At 31.7% G+C, this 19561-nt stretch overlaps 1 protein-coding gene across 1 annotated transcript in view; it reads right to left on the bottom strand.

Moving 5' to 3' along the window:
* Positions 1–661: 661 nt before the first annotated feature.
* The window catches only part of LOC139529060 (uncharacterized), a 70957-nt gene continuing 52057 nt past the window's right edge, over positions 662–19561 (bottom strand). The window contains exons 2-3 of the mRNA XM_071325303.1: positions 3341–3535; positions 662–1433 (exon numbers count right to left, since the gene is read on the bottom strand). Of these exons, the coding sequence (XP_071181404.1) occupies positions 832–1433; positions 3341–3535 (797 nt within the window). The 3' untranslated portion in view covers positions 662–831. The remainder of the gene's footprint in view (positions 1434–3340; positions 3536–19561) is intronic.

Below are 19561 nucleotides of genomic sequence, written 5' to 3'. Positions count from 1 at the left end.
TCGCGCTATATTTCATTTGCCAAAGTTTTATTGTCCCAAACAAGAATATATATGGTTTAAATAGGGGTGGGGATCACAACCATTTACAAGATATTAAGAACATTCTCAAATTACAAGTGGTGGGGGGTTACCCAGGGGACTCACCCTCATTTAAATAGTTTAATGGTACTGTGATCATAACTGAAGACCAGGTGTGTTTATCAGTTGCTGTTTTCAAGTTATACAGTAAGTGGACAAGAGTAAATTCCAACTCAAAATAATGCTCTATCATTTCAACTTAAATCAATATTTTCCCTAAAAAATATTGCCTAGATACAACATCACATATTTCAAATAAATATACCAATAAAGTTAATAAAAATCACTTCTTTGCTATATATATATATATGCAGTTTTTAGTTTAAGTTTTATAGAGTTTTAAAAATGTATAAAAAAATAACTTTCCTGTTTTTAGACCTGCCAATCAGGTTCTGGTTTTTACCCATTCAAATGGAATCTACCATTTACGATTTGTTAACAATGAAGTGTCAGGGTCTTTAAACACAAAGTGGCGACTTATGTCACATTTTTTTCACAGGAAAATGTGAGCAGTTGCATTAAAAATCATCTTGATTGAAGATATCCTCGTTTTGCAAGAGTGCCTTAAGTAGGAAAACATATGTTCATCAATCTTTTGACCTGAAACTTTTATTTACTACTGCAGACATAGACAACAACACTTGAAGAAGATCCAAAATAAAGTATTGTTCTTTGATTGGTAAAGAAGATGTTGATTAGGCAGGAAAAAGAAGATCAATGGTGTACATTAAGTTTTTGTCTAAATGAGAAATTTCACCAAGGTTCTAACTTATTAATATCTTTGACTTTTTCTGCAGGTTCATCTTCTATTGGCTTTCCTAACCATGTCCAGGTATTATCCTCCTTTGAATAGTGCTTACCACATGGCATATTAACATTCATATACAGATTTAATTTTTCATCAACTTGTTCAAAGAAGCCTGCTTTGTAACTGGAGTTATTCATGCCCTTGGTTATACCAGAACAAAAGTACTTGAAATTCAATGCTAACCACAAAGCAACTATGGTCGGAATACACAGTTTTTCATCTTGAATGTAAGGCATCTGAGAACTTTCAATAAGTACATCATTTTTACAATCATAGTAGTATATAACTAACATCTCTTTTGATATACCAATGCTTGGAATTAAATGGTTTACAAACTCAGGATGCAGTTTTTGTTGCAGAAATGAAAATACAATGGACTGTGCTATCATTTGCTCCTTATTAGATTTCAAATCTGTATTTTCAATTTTTACTTCTATTGAAGAACGGTTTCCTGACCCACCAGTTAAATCTGGTTCAATGGTTGCTATATTTATGCCAATCATGCCAATCATGAGATCAACAAAACCATGCCAAACTTCAGGACAACCTGTAAAACAAAACTTGAAAAGCAATCTATAACAAACACCACCTATACTAACTTCCTTTAAGGTAGCACAATACAAAGATTTCATAACTCCAACAACTCCCAAGTTTTAAAATGCTGTAACTTTCTTAATATTGCTTGAAAATTTATAAATGTGGTAGTTATGGATAGCTAACAGATTACTCTCTCAAATTAATGCAATGTTAGTAGTATGCTACAATTATGTAATCAATTATAATGTTAACTGTGCCTTAAATATTTTTCATGAAATTTCCACTTTCAATTGAAATTAGCTTCTGCATAGGTATCCCTAGAGGGCTGATTTTGTTATATGTTGTTCCTATGGCCATTATCTACAAAAGGTGTCTCAGATTTCAGATTGAATGTATAGAACAAATTTTACACATATTCAAACATTATCTTCTTTTATGTGGTTAGGATGTTTACACTAATTAGTGATTTATGAGAGAATGGCATACCATAGGGACATTTTGAGACACCCTTTTGAAGCCCATAATGTGTTGATTAAGATTACGTTACAATTTTCAGTATAGTAAAAGAGATGACAGAGCTAAATTCATTCAAGTGAACTGACCGATAATTTGCCACTAATTACATAATAATTGCATAATAAAAATATTGCATTCATTTAAAAGATTAATCTTTTATCTATCTATATATACCTCTTTTATTAATGTTTATGCATTCTAAAGAAAGTTACAGCATTTTAAAGGTTAGTGATTGTAGGGAAAAAATCTTTGTATTGTGACACCTTAAATTCTCCTATTTGTTTAACTAGTAGCATTTTTAAAAGCATTATGTTGTAATGCAAAACATTGCATATAAATAGTAAGCAAATCATATAAAAAGTTAACTTGCAGAAACATCATCAACTGCTTGAGGAATGTTTGTTGTCATTTGGTGAAGGTATAATTCCTTGGCTTGGAAATAAAACCATTTTTTTACAGTTTACATATACATATGTATCTATATATTTTGTGAAAAAAAACAAGAACTTCAGTACACGTTTAAAAAGAATATATATATGTGCATGAATGCAGCAAAAAAATTGTGATGTAAATTTGACCAGGATATCAATGAGCATATGGGGGAATCATCATTAGTTTCATAAATGAAATGCAAAGGGGTTCGAAAGTTGAAGAGAAGAAATTCTTTTCTTCATAAGCACATGACAAGCCTCCAGGTAGCAGAAAATACAAAAATATTCTAAATATTTCAAAAGTAATAGCAATGCACAGGAACCATTTTGTCTCAAATAATTATACTACTTTCTGACTAATAGTTCTACACATGAAGCAACAAGGTTGTCTACCTTCTGAAATTTCTTAGGTAATGAGCTAAAGCTGCTGCCTCATTATCCATATAGGCTCACTTTCTGCAACAGAAGTCACAGATGAAAAAAAAACAATGAAACATGTGTGCACTCTATATCAGGTAATCAACATCGGGTTAACAAAATGTTAGTTACACCATGACATAAATGCACTGCTTTAAAAATGTGCTCTGCCGAGTTAGCTGGATACGAAAAAAATATTGAACTTTGTGGAAAAATTTCAGAGCATTCAAAAAATTATTTCACAAGTTATTGTCCAAAAACTAGAAAAATGTTTGATTTGGGCCCCTTATTGCTATAAACAGTTGGAACCATCACCTCCAAAAGCAATCACAACCTTCCTTCTGTGGTATTGAACCTTTTGGTTAAATTTCATAGGGATCCATTCACTAAACTAAAGTTATTGTCAAGAAACCAATATGTCTTCCGACCACAATATGATAGCAATATACAAACGCATTTTTAAAAAAAATATTATTGAGGTATTACATTGTACATGTAAATGTATCACTTAACTCTAAATAAAATATACGGTTACTAGAATAATCTCCAATACCTATGCTTGTGTCCCCATAGTCCCCGGTTAAAATTCCGTCACAACCACATGGACATCTTGCATATTTGCTGTACCCCTGTTCAATAAGATAATATGATGAAACAGACAGTTTTGAAAACAGGTGATGAGCTAAAACAACTGCCCATTCTGCCTCTGTCAACTTCCGGTCTTCCTCTGCAAAAGCCTTTTCAGCAGCTGAAAATAAAAGAAATGAATTTCAGTGTACATTAGTATGCATCACACAGTTCTTTCTAAAATTAATATTGCAAATGAATCAGCTGAATGCTAGTTATTGTACAATCTTGTCATATTCTATAATATTTTAAAAGATATCTCAGAAGTAATCACCTAAGGGAGCAATCATTAAACCCCCTGAAGTTAATTGGTTTTCCCTTATGACTAAAATAACAACAGGAAATGGCTTTTCAAGATGCCCACAAAGAGTACACTTTCAGACGCAGGTAAACATATTTTCAGGGTCTTAAACCAAGAATTGGTGTAAACTAGGAACTCATAATTGTTTTGCTTTCGGTAGAAAACAAATGTGATAGCTATTCAAAATATTCACAATTTAAGTCTTCTTCAAAAAAAAGGAGCAATAAATGTAAATAATGTTATGTATTTGTCTTGTAAATTATATCTAATATTAAATTCAGTATGTTTATAATAATATTCTATAAAAAAACTCAGTCTATTGTTACATCATTCTATTAATAACTTTATATAAATACAAGTTTAGTGTAGACAAACCTGTGAATCATTTATTTTTTATACTTTGTAGTAAATTTTATATGAACAAATAGTTGTGGTCATGCATGACGCTCAAACCCTATACAAGGCTGACGGCCTGAGTTTACTGTATCTTTCATGTAATGGATTAATTGGGATACTAAGGATTCATCATTGGATGTTTGGAAATTTTTGGATATATACATATTTAGTGATATCACTTCTTGGACTTATAAACACAAGCTTAATTGAAAATAAAAGTACATCTTGGAATATAGCATCTTGGAAGAAAGGAATATTAATTATTCAAGTACATTCTTTTGATATTCAGGCCAGTCCTTACAATGTACATTATTCATAACTTGATAAATATTTGTTGTAAATTGTTTCGTTTTAAAATAAATATTAGAAATTAATCAGATTGTCTTTCTGTAGTATATTATTATAAAAACTTCACATACATGTAGCAGAAATTGGGGGCTTGTCTGGGATCACAAATATTTCACTTAGAATAAACAAAGTGATCAAAGTTTAAATTAATTGTTTCATATCACAACCATGAGTTTTTTCATATCACAACCATGAGTTTTTTCATATCACAACTAGAATGACTATAAGTTTATCTGCAAAGAACTTTATGGAGAATCCAAATAGGGAATTGCTGGTGGCACTGAAAAAGTCTGAATTGTTAGCGTTAGGCAAACATTTAGAATAAGAAGTTAAATGTTCAATGTTGAAATTTGAAGTTCGAAACATAAAAGTTACAAATTTGGTAGAGGAGGATATTATGGATCAGGATGCTTTGGAACTAATTAAAATTTTCTGGGTTGATGCTTTAAAATCAACAGAAATTGAAATGCAAATGCAAATGCTTCAAATGCAAATGAAACTAGAGGCTCATGAGAGCCTGGATCGCTCACCTGGCTTTGATAAGCTTATTTGAACATTTGTATGTTTTACCCATAGAGTCCTATGTTAAACAATGTCCCCCTGCTGACAGTCATCCATCTTCGCTAGCCAAGGATTACGATCCGGTGCCCCTCCTCTTCACCCTTGGCAGATTGAGTCAGAATTTATGAAAATTGCGTTGTGCCTTCTAGCGGATGATCGAAGTCATGCCTTCTCTGACTACATCATTACTGATCACTGAGAGCAATTGTATTTTTTGTGGCTTTAGATGTAACTATATTTAACAATCATGTCAGAGTAGTCCGCGAATATCGAAAATATCTCAATGTTCAATAAACTAATTAAAAATGGTAAAAGTGTCTCTTAAAAGTGAAATTATATGTTGTGAGATAGGGATTCCTGGCACAATCAACACATGCTCGTTGCTGATATATCTTGACATAATGAACATTTTTAACCCATGTCAGATTTGCTCTAAATGCTTTAGTTTTTGAGATATAAGCCAAAAACTGCATTTTACCCCTATGTTCTATTTTTAGCCATGCTGGCCATTTTTTTTGATGAAATGGAAAATAAAACACAAACTTTATTCTAGATACCCTAAGGATCATTCAGCTTAAATTTGGTTGTAATTGGTTCAGTAGTTTCAGAGGAGATGATCTTTGAAATAGTTGATGACGACGACGGATGACGACGACGGACGCCAAGTGATAGCAAAGGCTCACATGTCCTTTTAGGAAAGGTGAGCTAAAAATGAGGTCAAGGTCAGATGATTATTGCCAGACATGCAGACATGCACAGTTTACAGTTACAAACATTCCATACACCAAATATAATTGACTGGATGCCAATAGTATATGAGAAATAGACCAAAACACAAACAAGAGGCTCTCAAGAGCCTGAATCGCTCACCTTAAATTATTTGCTTAAATCTTTCATCAATGATTATTTTGGCTTTTCAATATAAATAAATATTCTTGAATCTGGTAATATCTTCTTCAAAAGCAAAAAAATGCATTTTACCCCTATATTCTATTTTAGCCATACAGGCTATGTTTCTTGATGTACAAGGAAATAAATATAAAATTTATACTAGATACTCTGAAACTCATTCAGCCTGAGTTTGGCTGAAATTTATTCAGCAGTTTCAAGGGAGAGGATTTTTTAAAGTAAGCTAACAAGTAAACAAATTGAGTAAAATATATTCAAAGGGCAATAACTCCTTAAAAGCTCAATGACAATTTTGGTATTATTGACTTATTTGTAGATCTTACTTTGCTGAACAGTTTTGCTGTTAACAGTTTCTCTTTATCTATAATAATATTCAAGATAATGACCAAAAACTGCAAAATTTCCTTAAAATTACCAATTAAGTGGCAGCAACCCAACAATGGGTTGTTTGATTCCTCTGAAAATTTCAGGGCTGATAGATCTTGAACTAATGAACAAATTCACCTAAGTCAGATTTGCTCTAAATGCTTTAGTTTTTGAGATATAAGCAAAAAACTGCATTTTACCCAATGTTTTACTTTTAGCCATGACAGCCATCTTTTTTAAGGAAACAGAAAATAAAACACCAACTTTATTCTAGACACCCTAATGATCATTCACCTTAAGTTTTGTTGAAATTGGTTCAGTAGATTCAGAGAAGAAGATTTTTAAAAGTTAGCAAATATGATGAACAAATTGTGTAAAATTGTCATTAAAGGACAATAACTCCTTAAGAGGTCAATTGACAAATTTGGTATTATTGACTTATTTGTAGATCTTACTTTGCTGAACATTTTTGCTTTTTACAGTTTCTCTGTATCTATAATAATATTCAAGATAATGACCAAAAACTGTAAAATTTCCTTAAAATTACCTATTAAGTGGCAGCAACCCAACAATATATAGATCTTGAACTGATGAACAAATTCACCTAATCAGATTTGCTCTAAAAACTGCATTTTACCCCTATGTTCTATTTTTAGCCATAGCGGCCATGTTTTTTGACGAAATGGAAAATAAAACACAAACTTTATTCTAGATACCCTAAGGATCATTCAGCTAAAGTTTGGTTGAAATTGGTTCAGTAGTTTCAGAGAAGAAGATCTTTGAAATAGTTTACGACGACGACGGACGCAAACGGACGCCAAGTGATGGCAAAATCTCACATTTCCTTTTAGGAAAGGTGAGCTAAAAATTAACTTTGACCACTGAACCATCAAAATGAGGTTAAGGTCAGATGACACCTGTCAGTTGGAAATGTACACCTTACAATCATTCCATACACTAAATATAATTGACTGAATACTAATAGTATCTGCTTAAAAGACCAAAGCACAAAAATTTAACTTTGACCACTGAACCATGAAAATGAGGTTAAGGTCAGATGACACCTGCCAGCTGGACATGTACAGCTTACAATCATTCCACACACCAAACATAGAAGACCTATTGCTTATAGTTTTTGAGATATGGACTAAACCCTGTAAACTTAACCTTGTTCACTGATCCATGAAATGAGGTTGAGGTCATGTAAAAACTGACTGACAGACATGTTTAGTTTTTGAAATACAAGCAAAAAACTGCATTTTAACCTATGTTCTATTTTTAGCCATGTCTTTTTACCTGCTATTCGTTCAGTAGTTTCAGAGAAGAAAATTTTAGAAAGTGAACAAATATGATGAACAAATTGTGTAAAATTGTCTTTAAAGGGTCAATTTACAATTTTGGTTATTATAAATAACTTATTTGTAGATCTTAATTTGCTGAACATTTTTATTTTTGCTAATTACAGTTTATCTTTATCTATAATGATATTCAACAAAATAACCAAAAACTGCAAAATTTGCTTAAAATTATCAATTAATTGGCAGCAACCCCACAATGGGTTGTTCGATTCGTTTAAAAATTTCAGGGCTGATAGATCTTGACCTATTGAACAACTTTACCTCCTGTCAGATTTGCTCTAAATGCTTTAGTTTTTGAGATATAACCCAAAAACTGCATTTTACCCCTATGTTCTATTTTTAGCCATGGCGGCCATGTTTTTTTACGAAACAGTAAATAAAACACAAACTTTAATCTAGATACCCCAAGGATCATTCAGCTGCAGTTTGGTTGGAATTGGTTCAGTAGTTTCAGAGGAGAAGATCTTTTAACTAGTTTACACTGGACGGACAGACGGACGGACGACGACGACGACGGAGGAAGCCAAGTGATGGCAAAAGCTCACATTTCCTTTTAGGAAAGGAGAGCTAAAAATGTATATAATATATTGCAAAAATACAGGTAAATCTCAGGTTAATTTTAATTAACCTTAAATGTTATAAAAACATCTATTGTTATTTGCATGTGGGAATAGAATGAACACTGATTTGTAAAAAGTGGGAATAGAGGGAAGACACCGTAGGATGCAAATCTGTATATTTGATTTAACCCTGAATTAACAAATAGGAAACTAATTAAGGTCTGTTTTTATTTCAACAAGTGTGGACACAGACCAGCATGGATAGTATCTGAGAGAATTGCATGGCAATACAATTAGTCCCCTACCAGTTAAAATTCGTTGTTCCCAAAAATAAAATTTGAACTTGATGTATAAATTGTCATGTTAAAACTATATACATTGTATGCCAAATTTCAAATAAATATATATATTGGAAGTCAAGCACGACTAAAAAAAAATGCAGAAAATTGATTAATTGTGTGATTTTTCTAGGTCTAAGGATCACAATAACTGCTAAATATCATCAGATTAGAAAAAATATTAAAAATGATGGTAAAACTATAAACAAAATATCAAATCGAAATCTTTAATTACGACAAAAAATAGTGGAAAATGTATTTCTGCATGAATTTTTTAAGTCCAAGGACCATAACTCTGCAAAAAAATCATCAGACCGGAACACAATTCACACAAGAACTGTAACTTACTAGGGTTTAACCATATGCAAAATTTCAAGTCAATATCTTAAAGCATTTAAAAACAAAATGTGGAAAACTAATTATTTGAGTGAATTTTCTAAGTCCAGGACCATTACTCTGCAAAAAATCATCAGACTTGAACAAAATTCAAACTTGATCGATAACTTGTTATGGTTAAACTATATGGCAAATATGAAGTCAATTCCTTAAAGCATGACAAAACAAAGTGCGGAAAACAGATTACTTATGTGATTTTTCTAAGTCCAAGGGCCATAACTCTGCAAAAAATCATCCGACCCGAACAAAATTAGAACTTGATCTGTAACTTGTCATGAATATACTATATACCAAATTTATATCAAAGCAATATCTTCAAGCATGACAAAAAAGTGTTGAAAGCCAGATTTGCCGGACAGACGGACTGACGGACGGACAGACGGTACGACAGACAGACAGAGTGCAAACCTAAAGTCCCCTTCAACTTAGTTGGTAGGGGACTAATTACCAATTGTGTGTACATACAGCTGTCCCTCAGGGCAATGTGATAAAAGATACACTGGACTTGTGAAAATTTATCTGATTAGCACAAACAAAAATTGTGACAAATTAATGTCATTAAAAATAACGAATGTTGGTATATTTTATAAGGACATGTAAAATTCAATGATTTTAATGCTTATATCTTGACTTCTTTTAACAACTTATATTGACTGATGACTTTATCTACATGTATCTTCCAGAGAGTGCACCCTGTAATGAATATAAAGTCTGTAATATGTGCTTCTAACCTTTATTTATAAACATCATTCAAAATAGGTTATTAAGAAATTCATTGTAATCAGATGTAATCATGATTACTTTGCCAATGTAATCATTAATTTTATTACATAATGATTTTAATTAATTAAATTCATTGGATGAAATGTTGTCACATGACATTCTGTAAATTTTGATATTGTTTGATTAAACCCCTTATATTGACTTGCTTTCACTTTTACCTTCCATTGCAATATGTTTGACGTCACAATCAATTTGACTAAAAGTCATATTGACTTGCTTTTACTATTATTATCTAATAAAACATGTACAGTCTTTTATATCGGCCGCTATGAGTTTCAATAGACCTAAACATTTAATATTGAACCTCCGCCTGCGGCTTCGCTCAATATTAATGTTAAGGTCTATTTAAACTCACATCGTCCTCTACAAAATACTATAATTGTAAATAATCAAATACTTTAAGAAATGGTGTAATCGTTAATTTAATTTAATTGTCAAATTGACAAAGTAATTGTAATCTAATCAAGTACATTGAAAGTATAAATCAGACCCATTTCTGATTATAATATTCAAGATAATAACCTACAACAAAAACAGCAAAATTTCCTTAAAATTCCCTCTTCAGTGGCAGCAATCCAATAATGGATTGTCCAATTGGTCTGAAAATTTCAGGGATGATAAATCTTGACCTATTGAACATTTTTACATCATGTCAGATTTGCTCTAAATGCTTTAGCTTTTGAGATACATGTATTGGCCAAAATCTGCATTTGAACACCATGTCCTATTTATAGCTATGGGGGTCATGTTTGGGAGTAATTGGCCCATTAGTTTCAGGAGAAGATCTTTGAAATAGTTTATGACAAACAGACAACGACAGACAACCGATATTTTTTTGTCTTAAAATTTCAGGGCTGATAGATCTTGACCTAATGAACATTTTTACCCCATGTCAGATTTGCTCTAAATGATTTAGTTTTTGAGATATAAGCCAAAAACTGCATTTTACCCCCATGTTCTATTTTTAGCCATGGCGGCCATGTTTTTTGAGAAAATGGAAAATAAAACACAAACTTTATTCTAGATACCCTAAGGATCATTCAGCTAAAGTTTGGTTGTAATTGGTTCAGTAGTTTCAGAGAAGAAGATCTTTGAAATAGTTTACGACGACGACGACGGACGCCAAGTAATGGCAAAAGCTCACATTTCCTTTTAGGAAAGGTGAGCTAAAAATAAAATGACACAAGATATTATTATAAAATCTGTAGAACTGTGAAACTTTAAAAAAAACATCAAATGTTGCACTCCTGACAATTCACAGGGCCTATATGCATATTGCAATCATTGAATAATCATTACTTCCTGGATTCATTTGGGGTATTTTTTATGTAGGTTTGTTTGAGTTAGTATTTGCTGTTAGGAAAAATAGAAATAATCCAGTATTAATTTTTTAATCAAGATCCTTGACTCCTGACAAGGCACCATTTAATTTCAACTAAAAAATCTACATGAAACCATCATTGCAATACTTAATCATATACATCTAAACAAGGCCAATATATGCAAGATATTGACAAAATAACATTTAACAGTGCATATTAAAAATTGAAATTTTGCTGGCTATTTAAAAATTTATGATTTTTAAAAGTGTCACAAATCAGTGTTGCACTCCTGACAATTTCAGCATCTATTTTATCAAAAACTTTTTTATTTTCAAAGATATTCACAAAATATTTTGCACAATTAAACTTCATACCTTTACACATATTTTGAAACATACCAATTAAAAAATATTCAAAAGGCTTTGTTGTAGGGCACTGAAAGTGCAGCTACCCTGCCAGTACCATTTTATTTCTAAACTGCCCATACATTTTGTACAAAAATGATAACCTATGAAATGGAAATCGAAGAAAAATGCTATTTCTACTTTCAAATAATTGCATTTTGCAAATAGAACAATCAATAGTTGCTTATTGCCTACTTAAGTGTAGTGTAATACTTGTGTCAGGAGTGCAACAAATGTTGCTAAAACAAGACTCTATTGTAAATATCAAATATTCTATTACTATTTGACCGATTGACAAAATTTTTGCAGTTAAACATTCCTGATTCATACTTTTAAAAAAAATACATTTTTACTTTATCTGGATTTCAATTTTTTAGCAGTATAAAAACTTATAGAAGCAACATGAGAATTTTAAGTCTTAGAAAATGCTAAAAAAATATTTATTTCAAGAGAAGTACATTTTTAAATCATTTTCAAGGCAAGATTATGAAGATTTATGTTGCTGTTATCTTTTGGGAATAAAAACACATTTAATTAATGAGTTTAAATTGGAGAAAACAGCTATGTAATTATATGTGTGTTCTAATGATTTTTGTGTGCATTGGCATTCAACCAAATGATCTAAAAAAAAATATGTTTCAATTTTTTGCCTATTCCAGCTGGATTTAGTAACTAGAACATATATGCAATGAAATGTGATAAATAACAAGAGGCTCTCAAGAGCCTGAATCGCTCACCTTATTTTTTTTGCTTAAATCTTTCATCAATGATTATTTTGGGTTTTCAATTTATTTAAATGTTTTTCGAATCGTCCTATTTTCTTCAAAAGCAAAAAAAAAAATTTCATTTTCTCCTTTGTTCTATTTTAGCCATAGGAGCTATGTTTCTTGACATACAAGGAAATAAAATATAAAATTTATACTGATACTCTGAAACTCATTCAGCCTAAGTTTGGCTGAAATTGATACAGCAGTTTCAAAGGAGAAGATTTTTTAACTCATTCGACCCCAAGAGATTTTTGGAAAATCAAGCATTTTCAAAAATTTGCAAACTTATGCAAATTATATGCAAATTAGTTGAACCCTGATGCTGCAACTGATGCTGATCTGTAAAACTAAGTATTGAGTTTTGGGGGCGGACGGCATGGGAGGGAGGGGGTGGGAGTTGGTATATTTTCTGGCTGTATTGAAGCCACCCCAGCTGAAAAATGGTAATTCTCAGCCTATTTTCCGATTTTGAAATGACCTTGAGAGGTGAACATGGACACAAATGTGTTTTTTGGTCATTCAACTATTACCTTGTAGTAACTGCTAACCATCCATGCTGATTGGAAGTAAATTTGACTTGATTGTCTTGCTGGGGAATCATTATTGACAAGCCAGGTCTGCCAAAATGTCAATTTTTACACATTTCTGACTAAACAGTGCCCTAATTTTTACAGAACAGCTTTGTTGGGGCTATTTGCTACCTCTTTGTGTTCCTCAACTACCCATGCATGTATTAAGGGTAATAGTTAATACCTGTGGCCAATATCATTCACTGGGTGGTCATCAAAAGACACCCACCCCACCTGATTTTGGCTACTTTTTACAGTTTTCCGATTTTTGACTCCTAGGAGGGCATTAAAGTTGTCATATTTTTTTAACAACACATCTGAAAACAGTTAATGGACTATTAATTACAAGATTGAACACCCTGCCATCAACACAGTTCAGCAGGGTCATTTCCTGATAAAGTATGGAGGGCCATATTGACCATAACTGAATGACTGTTGCCATCACGACTTCAGGCAGGATTGGGGGCTAAAGGGTTAAAGTAAGTCAACATGATGAACAAATTCTGAAAAATGTCTTTAAAGAGCAATTACTCCTTAAGGGGTCAATTGACAATTTTGGTCATATTGACTTATTTGTAGATCTTACTTTGCTTAACATTTTTGCTGTTTACAGTTTATCTGTATCTATAATAATATTTAAGATAATAACCAAAAACTGCAAAATTTCTTTAAAATCATCAATTCAGGGGCAATAACTGAAAAACCAGTTACCCAATTCCGCTAAAAATTTCAGGACAGGTAGACCTTGACCTAATTAATACTTTAACTTCTTGTCTTATTTGCTCTAAATGCTGGAGTTTTTGAGATATAAGCCAAAAACTGCATTTTACCCTGTGTTCTATTTTTAGCCATGACGGCCATGCTTTTTGACGAAATAAAAAATAAAACACAAACTTATATACCCTACTGATCATTCAGTTGAAGTTTGGTTGAATTTGGTTGAGTAGTTTCAGAGGAGAAGATTTTTTAAGTTAGCAAATATGATGAACAAATTGTGAAAAATTGACATTAAAGGACAATAACTCCTTAAGGGGTCAATTGACAATTTTGGTCATATTAACTTATTTGTAGATTTTACTTTGCTGATCATTTTTGCTGTTTACAGTTTTTCTTTATCTATAATAATATTTAAGATAATGACCAAAAACTGCAAAATTTCCTTAAAATTACCAATTAAGTGGCAGCAACCCAACAATGGGTTGTTTGATTCATCTGAAAATTTCAGGGCTGATAGATCTTGACCTAATGAACATTTTTTACCCCCATGTCAGATTTGCTCTAAATGCTTTAGTTTTTGAGATATAAGCCCAAAACTGCATTTTACCCCTATGTTCTATTTTTAGCCATGGCGGCCATGTTTTTTGACAAAATGGAAAATAAAACACAAACTTTATTTTAAATACCCTAAGGATCATTCAGCTAAAGTTTGGTTGTAATTGGTTCAGTAGTTTCTGAGGAGAAGATCTTTGAAATAGTTTACGACGACGACGGACGACGACCGACGCCAAGTGATGGCAAAAGCTCACATTTCCTTTTAGGAAAGGTGAGCTAATAATATTTCTATCACCTCATTTTTGTAATAAACTACTTTAAATTCTCATATTACGTCTTCAAACTTGAGGTGGTCATCGAAAACCGCTGTGATTTGAAAATTAAAACAAAAATTTCTTTCTTAACTTCTCCAAAACCTATGCTGAATTTAAAATATGTATTGAGGCATGACTTGGACTACATCATATCAAATTTGTGCCACTTCGAATTTCGGGAGACGGAAATGTGCCACTTCGATGTGTCAAATTTCTGACGAAGCGTTCCCGATAGGTAAATTACGAGTAATCTCCCTTTGTTGACAGTACAATCTTTGTCAAAATTTTGATAAAACTTTGATTATTGTCATGTTTTAAGCACACTACCGGCTACGTGATGTGATATAATATAAATAAATCCATATTGGTAATGTTATATCTTTATCACATTATTTGTTGGCTTTTAATTCTTTTTTTTTTTACATTCCCCCCCTTTTTTTAACAAATTTTATGATTTTCAACAACAAAACAACATGGATGGGACTCATTCTCAATTTTCTACTGTAAACATTGACTGATATGATAATTTTCAACAACAAATAAAAAGATTAAAGTAATTTCCTTAACTTTGTCATAATCATTTTCTGAATAAAGTCAGTTTATGATATCAAAAAGTTCATAAATTAATCATGAACTCTTTTAAAAATCATTGAATTTAAAAAAATATGTGAAACTTTAACTTCTCACTCAGCTCAGAGTTTGATATTAAAGGTGTAAAAAAAAGAAGTTTGAGAAAAAATGAACTCAAAATTAACCAGATGCTCCGCAGGGCGTAGCTTTATACGACCGCAGAGGTTGAACCCTGAACGGTTGGGGCAAGTATGGACACATCATTCAAGCTGGATTCCGCTCTAAATTTGGATTGTGATTAAATAGTTGACACAGCATAGGTTTCTGACACAGAATGAATGTATTCAAATGAACTTAAAAATTTTGTTTTCTCTTAGAGCAATTCACTATGCTGTTGATTATTAATCCTCTCAAAAAAATGTTTGAAGAAATTTTCTTTTTATTTATGAAATTTCAAATGAGAAAAATTGAACCCAATTTTTTAATCACATCCCCCTTTCCCTTATTCCAAAACTAATTTCAATTAAAATATTCTAATGGAGTTTGCAACAATTACTATGTATTTAAATACATCATAAAATATTAAGATTTTAAAAAAACTGCTTGTTATCACTGAATGGTAAAGATTATTTAAATTTATCAGTTGGTAGTAAAAAGTGAATATACATTGTATATTGTATATAACAAAGATTTAAGTTGATTCTGGACAAAGAAAGATAACTCCAATTAAAAAAAATTCTTGAAGATATTTCTTGCTTACTATACTGGACAAAGAAAGATAACTCTTAATAAAAAACAATTTGCTATTTCACAATATTATGAAATTAGATATTTCTTGCCATTGCACGATACTGTGCAATTGAAAAGACTTGCTATTGCACAATACTTAATATAATAATTTTAGATCCTGATTTAGACCAACTTGAAAACTGGGCCCATAATCAAAAATCTAAGTACATGTTTAGATTCAGCATATCAAAGAGGCCCAAGAATTTAATTTTTGTTAAAATCAAACTTAGTTTAATTTTGGACCCTTTGCACTTTAATTTAGACCAATTTTAAAACTGGACCAAAAATTAAGAATCTACATACACAGTTAGATTTGGCATATCAAAGAACCCCAATTATTCAATTTTTGATGAAATCAAACAATGTTTAATTTTGGACCTCGATTTGGGCCAACTTGAAAACTGGGCCAATAATCAAAAATCTAAGTACATTTTTAGATTCAGCATATCAAAGAACCCCAAGGTTTCAATTTTTGTTAAAATCAAACTAAGTTTAATTTTGGACCCTTTGGACCTTAATGTAGACCAATTTGAAAACGGGACCAAAAATTAAGAATCTACATACACAGTTAGATTCGGCATATTAAAGAACCCCAATTATTCAATTTTGATGAAATCAAACAAAGTTTAAATTTGGACCCTTTGGGCCCCTTTTTCCTTAACTGTTGGGACCAAAACTCCCAAAATCAATACCAACCTTCCTTTTATAGTCATAAACCTTGTGTTTAAATTTCATAGATTTCTATTTACTTATACTAACGCTAAGGTGCGAAAACCAAGAAAAATGCTTATTTGGGTCCCTTTTTGGCCCCTAATTCCTAAACTGTTGGGATCGAAACTCCCAAAATCAATACCAACCTTCCTTTTGTGGTCATAAACATTGTGTTTAAATTTCATTGATTTCTATTTACTTTAACTAAAGTTATTGTACGAAAACCAAGAATAATGCTTATTTGGGCCCTTTTTTGGCCCCTAATTCCTAAACTGATGAAACCAAAACTCCCAAAATCAATCCCAACCTTTCTTTTGTGGTCATAAACCTTGTGTCAAAATTTCATAAATTTCTATTAACTTAAACTAAAGTTATAGTGCGAAAACCAAGAAAATGCTTATTTGGGCCCTTTTTGGCCCCTAATTCCTAAAATGTTGGGACCAAAACTCCCAAAATCAATACCAGCCTTTCTTTTATGGTCATAAACCTTGTGTTAAAATTTCATAGATTTCTATTCACTTTTACTAATGTTAGAGTGCGAAAACTAAAAGTATTCGGACGACGACGACGACGACGACGACGACGACGACGCCAACATGATAGCAATATACGACGAAAATTTTTTCAAAATTTGCGGTCGTATAAAAATTGCATTTTTTAAAATCATTTGCAGAAAAAGATGATAACTTTTGACAAATAAAAAAAAAATTCCTTATAGATTTATAAAATTTAATCGTTCAGGTTACTGAAATAGTGCAGCTATTATATTTGAATGATTGCAAATAAAGTATATTATACAAAAGCTGATTAATATTAGGTCATATTATATGTATATGCAAATTGTTTTTTATGCATATGACATTACATGTGATGTGAAATACATTCCATGTGATGTGAAATGCAACTTACTACATGTTTTTACACTAATATTAAACAAGAGGCTCTCAAGAGCCTGAATCGCTCACCTGGTAAACAATGACCTTTAAACTAAATTAATATATTAATGTTTGTTGTAAATTGAGCTAAAACATATTAAGAAGTTTAATCATGGTTATTCAACATTCTCATCATCAGCATTCAACTAAGGATATCATGTTTACTTTAAAAAACAAATATTGTTGAAATCTGACCAAGTGTAAACATTGGCCGGAAAATGGCAGCCATTTAAAAAATGGCCACTTCATCATCACCATCCAACTCAGGATACCATGTTTACTATATTAACCAAATATCATTCAAATCCGAGCAATTGTGAAAATTGGCGGGAAAATGGCTGCCCAAAACAAATTTTCACCATCACCATTCAACTCAGGATACCATGTTTACCTTTCAAAGTAGCTTTCATCTTCATTTTCTTCTATTATTCAGGAAAAAATAGCAAAAACAGCATTTTGACCCCTATGTTCTATTTTTATTAATGGCGGACATGTTTTTCGACAAATCAAAAATCCAAGCATAAACTTTTTGCAGGATACCCTAATGTACAACCTTACCAAGTTTCATTTGATTTTGAAAAGTTGTTTCAGAGAAGAAGATTTTTGAAATAATAATATCAAAAATGGCCAAAAATGTCAAACAAGAGGCTCTCAATAGCCTGAATCGCTCACCTTAAATTATTTGCTTAAGGGGGTACCCAACACCTAAGAAAGATAACTCTTCCCATAATCTGTTTTATGATCTGTTTCACTGAAGCGTTTTTAAATCATATTGCAATATGCACGAATTTTGAGACCCAGATCAACTGATTTTCGAGTGATATCCACGCCATCTTGAAATTATAATGTATCACACATGCATTCTGATTGGTTGCCTTTTGATGTGGCCGAGATACAGCAACAGCCATTGGCTAGATTAAGAAAAAGAATTGTGGATTTTCTCGTGCGAGGAGAAGCATCAAATGCCGGAAAAAATAATATGTGTATTTATAGTCCCGATCAACAGTTGGTAAATCGTGTACGCATTTAAATGATTATGATGCATATATATGAATTGCTAAAATTCAATATTTAAATAAATATTGTTAATACACGACCCTTTGCTTTGTTAATCAGCAATATACACGATTTATTTCAAGATTCAATGTTTATAAAATTGTATCTGTATGAGATATAAATAGAATAAACATATATATATGGAACGCAAACATAGGTGAACTATCAAATTTTTTTATGGAACGCCAAATAAACTTATAGGTATTACGTTTACCTGATAAATTCGAACTTTGCGAATACAGATGTCATTAGTCCAAATGAATATGAGTGAGATATAAATAGAAGTGTTATATATACTGAATACGTTTTCTCTGGTCTGATAAATATTGAATGCATTTCATATGCAACCTTTATGTAATTTCGTGTTTAACTGATATCAATTTAGACTCGTATTTTGTTTAAATTTAAATTTGTACGGGTGCTCTGTCATATTGATAAAGATAATCTTAAAAGTACCCCCCCCCCCCTAAAAGATAACAATTATAGATTACACGCATTAAATGACTCTGAAATGAAATAAATAATCAATATTCTCTGTAAAAATATATAAACATAAAAACACACTAGAACACGTAATTTATGATACTACGAAGCATTTACTACCTTTTTAGAAAGGTAAAACTTGTGAAGTTGTTGTTTTTGAGGATCACATGTTGCCAAGGGCAAACTGCTTCAGACGTAAACAGTGGACTGCTTTTCGTGAATACCATAATGCAGATCGAAAGCTATATATATCGATCTTCATTTTGGTAGCTTGTGAAGCAGTTCACACATTATTTTTCGGATAAAGACATACAAAAACTTGTTTATAAACAACAGCCTCAGGGTGAAAAGTCCAAAAGAGATGAAGGTCAGTGTTTTTACATGGTCTCTAGTTATTTTTAACAACTGTGCACTTTAGATCAACAGGGTGAATGTGTCTTTTAAACCCTTGCAGCATGGCAAGCTTAAATAACTTCTGAGCAAAAACTGTTGCTCAGTGTCAATGACACCCCCCCCCCCCCCCCCCACAAAAAAAACAACAACAACATAAAAAAGGCCAGGCTGACCCATTATGGACAAAAACATGCCTCTTACTAATTGTGTAGATACTTGCAACTTATGAATTTAATAGTGTTTTAA

This window comes from Mytilus edulis, chromosome 6 (assembly GCF_963676685.1).
Source record: "Mytilus edulis chromosome 6, xbMytEdul2.2, whole genome shotgun sequence".
NCBI classification, from domain to species: Eukaryota; Metazoa; Mollusca; class Bivalvia; order Mytilida; family Mytilidae; genus Mytilus; species Mytilus edulis.
The sequence above is the reverse complement of the archived record's forward strand: the minus strand, read 5'-3'. Positions and strand labels throughout refer to the sequence as shown.